This window comes from Lineus longissimus, chromosome 3 (assembly GCF_910592395.1).
Source record: "Lineus longissimus chromosome 3, tnLinLong1.2, whole genome shotgun sequence".
In the NCBI taxonomy this organism is placed as follows: Eukaryota; Metazoa; Nemertea; class Pilidiophora; order Heteronemertea; family Lineidae; genus Lineus; species Lineus longissimus.
This window is the reverse complement of record NC_088310.1, coordinates 2,121,126-2,128,764: the sequence shown is the minus strand read 5'-3', so window position 1 is coordinate 2,128,764 and position 7,639 is coordinate 2,121,126. Positions and strand designations below refer to the sequence as shown.

At 42.6% G+C, this 7,639-nt stretch overlaps 2 protein-coding genes and 2 non-coding genes across 4 annotated transcripts; 3 read left to right on the top strand and 1 right to left on the bottom strand.

Moving 5' to 3' along the window:
• Positions 1 to 498: 498 nt before the first annotated feature.
• On the top strand, positions 499 to 570 carry Trnac-gca (transfer RNA cysteine (anticodon GCA)). The gene has a single exon. It is a non-coding gene; the product is annotated as a tRNA-Cys (tRNA).
• Positions 571 to 656: 86 nt separating this feature from the next.
• On the top strand, positions 657 to 728 carry Trnac-gca (transfer RNA cysteine (anticodon GCA)). Its single transcript has one exon. It is a non-coding gene; the product is annotated as a tRNA-Cys (tRNA).
• Positions 729 to 1,424: 696 nt separating this feature from the next.
• Positions 1,425 to 4,181, top strand: LOC135484931 (sarcoplasmic reticulum histidine-rich calcium-binding protein-like). The gene is made up of 4 exons (XM_064766640.1): positions 1,425 to 1,640; positions 2,419 to 2,487; positions 2,711 to 2,802; positions 3,247 to 4,181. Exons 1-4 carry the CDS (start codon positions 1,449 to 1,451, stop codon positions 3,326 to 3,328), a joined length of 435 nt encoding a protein of 144 aa, XP_064622710.1. The 5' UTR covers positions 1,425 to 1,448; the 3' UTR covers positions 3,329 to 4,181.
• Positions 4,182 to 4,435: 254 nt separating this feature from the next.
• Positions 4,436 to 7,287, bottom strand: LOC135484558 (lysosomal proton-coupled steroid conjugate and bile acid symporter SLC46A3-like). Its single transcript, XM_064766154.1, has 5 exons — positions 7,280 to 7,287; positions 5,889 to 7,045; positions 5,520 to 5,603; positions 4,996 to 5,152; positions 4,436 to 4,623 (listed from the first exon to the last, which is right to left on the bottom strand). Exons 1-5 carry the CDS (start codon positions 7,285 to 7,287, stop codon positions 4,533 to 4,535), a joined length of 1,497 nt encoding a protein of 498 aa, XP_064622224.1. The 3' UTR covers positions 4,436 to 4,532.
• Between the last annotated feature and the right edge of the window lie 352 nt (positions 7,288 to 7,639).

Below are 7,639 nucleotides of genomic sequence, written 5' to 3'. Positions count from 1 at the left end.
CATTACTCCCATGGAACGTTCTCTATACGATCATGTACCTCGAATAGCTGACACTAGAGGCGCTGCATGGTATAGTAGGTCGGGACAAAGTCACAATCGGCGGGATAAACGCGTTGTGACTGCAGGCTGTAAACACGTTGTGATTGCATGTTGTTGGCATGTATTTCATCATCCAGACATCATACAGAGGTAGGCATCGGCTACCACAATGGAACCTCCCTTAGTGGACACATCTGTTTGTAGGTCACCCTCTCGATCAAGGGCACTACCACTATGCCGACTATGGTCCAAATTTGGCCACATCTATTCAATCTGCCCACAGTAATCAGAACACCTTTCTATTAAAGCCAGTATTTGTCAGTCCGATCAGCGGCCTTCAAAGGGATCGAGGTTCCACTGTACACTTTAGGCCTTAAGTTTTGTTTAATACATATGTCCCATTGATAGGCCTACATGTTCAATCAATAGGCCTATTCATTCACCTGTTTAAACTAACTCGGGGATATAGCTCAGTGGTAGAGCATTCGACTGCAGATCGAGAGGTCCTTGGTTCAAATCCGAGTGTCCCCTGGTATATTTTTTCACCTTTTTTTCGTCGAAAAATGTTGGTGTTAGGGATCGTACTTTAAAACGATATCTTAATTGTTATTCAACTCGGGGATATAGCTCAGTGGTAGAGCATTCGACTGCAGATCGAGAGGTCCTTGGTTCAAATCCGAGTGTCCCCTGGTATATTTTTTCACCTTTTTTTCGTCGAATATTTTTGGTGTTGGAGATCGTACTATAAAACGATATCTTAATTGTTATTCAAATAATATGTTTAACAAAACGTTCTTCGTCACTCGAAAACCGAATGTTATCGTGTTCAGGTTCAAAATTTAGTTGGCAATCCCCAAGATGGGCCAGGGATTCGTTTGGAATATCGGCATGGGTTCAAGCATTGTCTCTCCTTGAATTTGCTGAGTTGGGGAGGGGTGCTGGGTTTCTTTTAAGTTTGTCTTCAGCCCTGCAGTTTAACTATAATTTCCTAAACGAATTGCCCCCCCCCCGCCCACGCACTATATATATTTATGTTTATTTCGTACATCAAAAAGGTACATCAATCAGGCGGTATAGTGGAGATACGTGCCGTTGCAACGACTTGGTCACGCCCAACCCGTATTAAGCTCAGAAAAAACACAGGTCCATAAAAACATCCTCATTCAACTGATTGGAGAGGTTTAGAAATAACTAGGAAATAGTAGACGTAAACTTAGACAATCTCTTAAATGATACTGGTCATGACTTGCCTTGAACTGTAAAAGGACGTGTTTCTGTCCGATGCCATTAATACTAGTATTCAGGTCATCATTTCACCACTAGATGTGGTGAGATGTGACTAACAAAGGAACGAGATTGAATGGTATAAGATCGATAGACTTGCTCCCAGGCTAACACATGTCGGCAACATGGCTTCCACATACACCACCATGACAAGTTTGCTCTGCATTTTATCCGTTTTCCTCCTCGTCCTTAGTCTCTATAGCACCCAGGCTGCGGAGGATGCAGTGGACGTGGCCCATGACACAAAGGATGCCACTGATCAGGTCGATTTAGAGTACGCCAAGGGGTCTGTCTGTGGCTACTGTAAATACTGTAAGGTAAGGTCTCTCTACCATTAGCAAGAATAGCCTACATAGTCCACGTCCGCTGTTAGCATGCAAAATAATCAATGGGGCATTCAGATATCTTAACAAAGGACACTTGTACACGTTTAATCCGATCTCCACCTTCAATAGCCATACTACACGTACGTTAGCTATGAGAGCATAGCAAAGTCAGTGTGTAAATTGATAGATTTGCCAATCTTTTCCCATCCACTGTCTTTCGCTATCGTGGGATTCAGTATTCAGATGGCTCACTTATTCTGGTGTTCATGTGTATATGGGTACAAAGCATGCTAGTTCACAAGAAGTGTCCAGATACTGAGATTTAGCGTAATTATATGAATAGTTGGTGAGATTAGTTAATGGGCATGCTATTTCACAAGAAGTGTCCAGATACGATGTACTGAGATACAGCGTAATTATATGAATAGTTGGTGAGATAAGTTAATAGGCATGCTATTTCACAAAAAGTGTCGAGATAAGATATATGTAATTCTATAAATAGTTGGTGAGATAAGTTAATGGGCATGCTATTTCGTAAAAAGTGTCCAGATACAGCGTAATTCTATAAATAGTTGGTGAGATTAAAGTTAATGGGCATGCTATTTCACAAAAAATGTCTAGATAAGATACATGTAATTCTATAAATAGTTGGTGAGATAAGTTAATGGGCATGCTATTTCACAAAAAGTGTCGAGATAAGATACATGTAATTCTATAAATAGTTGGGTAACGCGTAACGCTTGCTTCATTTGTCTTCCTTCTTCTGCAGTTCTGTAAAAAGTGTGATATGTGTCCATGCACGGCGAGCAAGAAGGAACCAAACTGTCACATGTGCAAGGTAAACTACATCACTCTCATCTTCGCATCTCGATATTAACATATAAAGAAATAACAATAAATGTCTAACCAACGACGACAAACTCGCCTTTAGTTGAACTGGCAAAAAATTGCAGAGCGGAAAGCGTTCTCTGATCTCTTATTACATAATTAGTACTCGTTATTGGGTTGGGTTCAATGGTGATATAAGTTTTCTTCTTCAATACCTTTCTTTTTCATTCCAGTACTGTAAATATTGTCACCTATGCTCAGCATTATGCGATACAATCTGTCAGCCGGGCGGCGTCCTCGACAAGATCACTTCAAAAATAGTCAGGTATAATTCCACTGGTGTCATTCTATTACCAATCATTGGCACGCAACATTCAAGTTAATACATTCATCATCGACAATACACTAGCTCACAATATCACATACAATACGTAATTGTCGTATTCCTTATACTTGTCGGATCTTGCTGCGACGAAGCGTCTGTCCTGTTTGAGCGCCGGACACATGTCATCGTCAGAGTGCAGGCACCACAATTTAGGCAGAACTTGAAATCCTGAAGCAACAAGAACTCTTTCAAAACGAAGTGAATGTCAATATCAAGGGTGAGAGTTTATTCTTTGTTTTCCAGAGAATAGACTCCAGTTCTAATTGCTTTAGGATTTCAAGTTCTAGCCAAAATGGTGGTCGCCATGGTCAAGCCTTAATGGTATTTGAAGCGAAATGCACTGTAATTGGTGAGTGCATTACAACTGTTCTTGATTGTTTCTAGCGCCCTGCCGAGTTTCAACCAGGAAGAAGTGGAGAATGATCTTGATGGAGTGAAGGATTGGATCAAGAAGGAAGAACTATAAAGCACGAACTTAGCCATGGACACGAAGGGCCTTCACCTAGCTGACACCATTCGCCATCCACCGTGCACCATCATGCGGCTGCACCATCATTCAATCCCATTGTAATGGACCAAGTCTCATCGTCAGAAAGCAGTTGTATGATCAAACAGTGGAGGATAATGCGTATTTCGTGTGATTTTAAATTCTTTTTTTATAAATGTATGTTAAAGTGGTATTTGACGTATTGATGGTTAGTCTGAACCACTCCACCGAGAATCTCAGGCTCTTTTCTTTGCTTTAATAGTATTTATTGGTCAAGTTAAGGAAGCCCAATGTAACTTTTTATATGTAAATGTAACCCATACGCGTTCAGTTTCTGTCCATGTACATTTGGCAACATTACCCAACGAATTCTGTAGCATTTAATCGCCATATCTCCTTTTGAATCCTAGAAGTCCTGTTGTCATCATTGTCAGAACTTCCAATCTAGGCCATGGCGGTTTTGCATGATATTCTTCCACGGTTGCATGCGTAATAGGTCTAGAGGTCAAGCATTCAACCGCTAAACGTCTTTATGTCTGTGTTACAATAGCACATTGGCAGTTTGTTGTCGTTGCTGAAGTGATATTCTCCTAATATTGGAAAAAATGTCAAAGCGAGACAAAAAGCTGAAAATTATTTATGTGTTGTTGGCAACATTACACGTTGATTATTGATTATATACAGCATGCTTTGGGACATTATCATATTTTTAATTTGTAGTATACATGTTATGTGTATTTTGTTGTGGACACGGTAGTTAATCGTCACTGTACCATGTCCATACCTGTATTCAGGGCGACATTTCTGAGAAAAAAAATAAAAAGTGCAATATCTCACATTTCGTTTGTTCTTCAACATCGTGATAAATGTATAAATTTGTGTTGGCTACTTAAAGTTTTCGCGATATTGAGAAAAAAAACTCAAGGTTTTTGAGATTTCGAATCACCTCCAAGAGGTGCATATTCGTGTTGGCGAAAAAAGGTTTTTCAAAGCCCTAAACCGCCTTATTGCTCTTTGCTGTCTGAGCTCATCTGTAGGACTACTAACGGGTACGTCCTTCAGTCATTAGTTCGGCAGAATTCTCCATCGGTGAAAAACTTAAGTGAGTTAGACAGAATTGCCATTCATCAATAATAGTGAACCACTATGTTTGGCGGAATTCGCCATCATTTTGGTGCCATTCCTATCCGTTGACAACAGTGCTGCCACTTTTCAGACACGACTCGGCATTGATCAAAGTCCTCTTTGTTGATTTGCTGACAAACATGTAGAGACTGAAATAAATTCGAAGAAGGTGTCAGGTCAGGCTAAGTCAGGTACTATAGTTACATTTGGACTCGTCGGGTTTGGTAACAACTCATCTACCTCCTTTCTGAGCGTCTTCCCTCCCGCGTTCTCCATCCGTCCATATCGGTTGTAGCTACCGCACATACACGAGTATCATCATCAGAAGTGCCGATGTCGAGATGGCGTTGCTATCGACGACGGCTAGCACGTCAATAGTTTGCGAATCTAAGGAAACTTATTACATTTGGTACCGACACAACCGGGTTGACGTTTAATGAGATTCAGCCACACACAGTAGCAACTTGTACTGCTGTCAACGGTTTGGCTGTTATTCTAAAACCGACGATGCCAATACTTACCAAAATAAAAATAACTCCACCAAAAAGAAAATAGCACAGACGATGAAGACGAACCCGCTGAAGAAGTAAAGGGTCTGTTGGTAGATGAGGTTCATGACAGTTCCACCAACCAGGTTGCACACGGCTTCTACTGCAGCAATTCCAGCATAGACGGAACCTGAAGAGAAGAGAGCAATCACAGTTTTGACCATTATAATTTGACCTCATTGCTGCTGCTGCAATGGGTGCGCCTATTGCATTCGCAGAGTCTGAGATGATAGTTTTTGACCGATTCAATCATAAAAACTAAACCCCGAGTTTCTTTCATTGTGTCAAATTGTTCGGTTCACTGGTAGGCGCATCTACGATGTATAGCTGCCACATTTATAGTCCCTATCCAGATTTTCAAAATGTATGCGGAGGGGAAGGGGTAGGGCAAAATGTTGGTTGGGATATTGTCTGCCTCGATCCCGTCTGGCCATTGCAACGTGGTGATGTCGGCAAAGAATGAACTAAATTTCTGGAGTCATCATCACACTTTATACCTAGTTCGTCTGGCTTGACAAGTCTCGAAATTGCCGTTCTTATCATGGGTGACGTCATCATTGAAAGGCAAGACACCGGACACACTGAAATAATGAAGAAACAGTGGAAATATTTGCGTGATAAAGACGAGCCTTCTCAAGAGGGCGACGGGACCGTGACCCACAGAAACCGAGGACTTGAACTGGCCAATGAGAATGAAGGCATTCCAAGATGTAGTACGAAGGAATCGATGGCGGACGGTATAGGCATATATACGTGTATTTGCCCTTGTCGGACCCCATGAAAGCTGCGGGTTCGTCGATGTTGCGCTCCCGGAAGGGAGAGCGATCATATCTAGTCCTGTGGAAAAGTAATTGATATATTTTTACCTATGAACATGAGAACATTCGTTTTTGCAAACGCATTCAGGATGGCCCCTGCTATCCCTGCTACGGTCCCAATAGTGGCCATGCTTATGTCCGAGAGGTGGCACAGGCGGCCAAACGTTGCCACCCCCGCGATGCCGCCTATCTGCTTCGCGAGGGCGTACACGGCACTGAATATCCCAATCAGGACAGGGCCCCAGCAGAGAGGGGCGTTCATGGTGAAGAGAATATTCAAGGCCGTCGTGCTGGTAAGAGGTATCACATTGAAGAACATGGTCAAAGTCAGCAGGACAAGTTTGATGTGGCGGTTATCATCCCTGACATTGTACACTTGGTATGTCGCCTTCACAGATTTCTTCAGAGAAAACGTTGTTTCTTTGCTTTTGACGAAAGACTCCGGGACGAAGAGAATCAGGTAGAGAAGGTCTATGACTAGAAGACCGAATAGAGTGAGGTAGGGCCAGAAGAATCCCGTTGCTGTCACGTAGTATCCAAGTACAAACTGTGAGAGAGCAATGGATAGCGTGAGACAGGACTCTGCTACTGTGATCCTCATTGCGCGGGAGGACTGGTCTGTGACGTCGGCAATGTAGGCGAAGGTGGCCATCAGCATGATGATCCAACCTCCGCTCAATCCTTCAATGGCTGCCCCGATACAAAGAAGTTCAACAGGCAAATCAAAATAAATGATGGCTAGCTTCAGTATAAAGACCACGATCTCTGCCGCCAGTGGAAGAACCAAGCAACGTTTTCTTCCATATGCGTCTGAATACGCCCCAAGAAACATAGTGCTGAAGATGGAAAGTACAGAAAAGATGGCCGTTGTTTCCAGCACGAGTTGCGACGTATCTGATTGCGCCATTTGGGTTGCTATAAAAACGGGATCTGAACGATTCGTTTGGCACTGGGAATCGTTAGACCGAACGTTTGGGTCTGTGTTGTTAAGAATGGGATAGTTCTTCTGGTACCGGCTGTAGATATATTCTTCCAATGCAGCCAAGCCTCCGAGATAGGCGACACAGTAAAGGAGCAGGACGGGCTCGACTGTGATGAGTCTCGTTGTGGGCTTGGTCCGTTCTTGGACATCCGGTAAGGGCGGATCCACTCCTTCTGGGAGAATCTCCTCGGGCAAGATGGCTGCCTTGTCATTCGCATGGTGGCTGTAATGATAGAAACAAAACAACCATAAAACCAATGATGCGGGAATTTTATATCTATGAGAAGAAGGCTGGAAAGTACAGGCGATTCGACAACAACACGCGTTCTTGACTTTTTTCGTTTTGGATGCTGATCATCATCGCGACTATCTACGCAGTTCGGGGCATTCCTGACTCAGAGTTTGACAGGGCAGTCATTGTGCTAAAAACTAAGATTTCGATTGTGGATGTACCTACCTTCGCATTTCTAAGTTTCGACAACCACTTTTCATTCCATTTCTAGAGGCAGCTCTATTTGCGGCCTCAATGTCCCATACGATGAACCCTAATTGTTGACGAAAGATTTTGTCGGCCAACAAGAAATATCACAGGACCAACACAGAAAATTATTTACATTGACCTTTGCTATCTTTTTTCTTCGGTAATCATACTGTCACAGATTAGATATATACACATAACAAATTCGATTATAAGACAATGGCGTCTGAGTCGGGCCATTTTTAATCATGAACATTGGCTTATATAGCTTAATGTTGAAGAACCCGAAAATAACCGAATTGGCCGTCGGCTGAGGATTGAGATAGATGGTACATACAC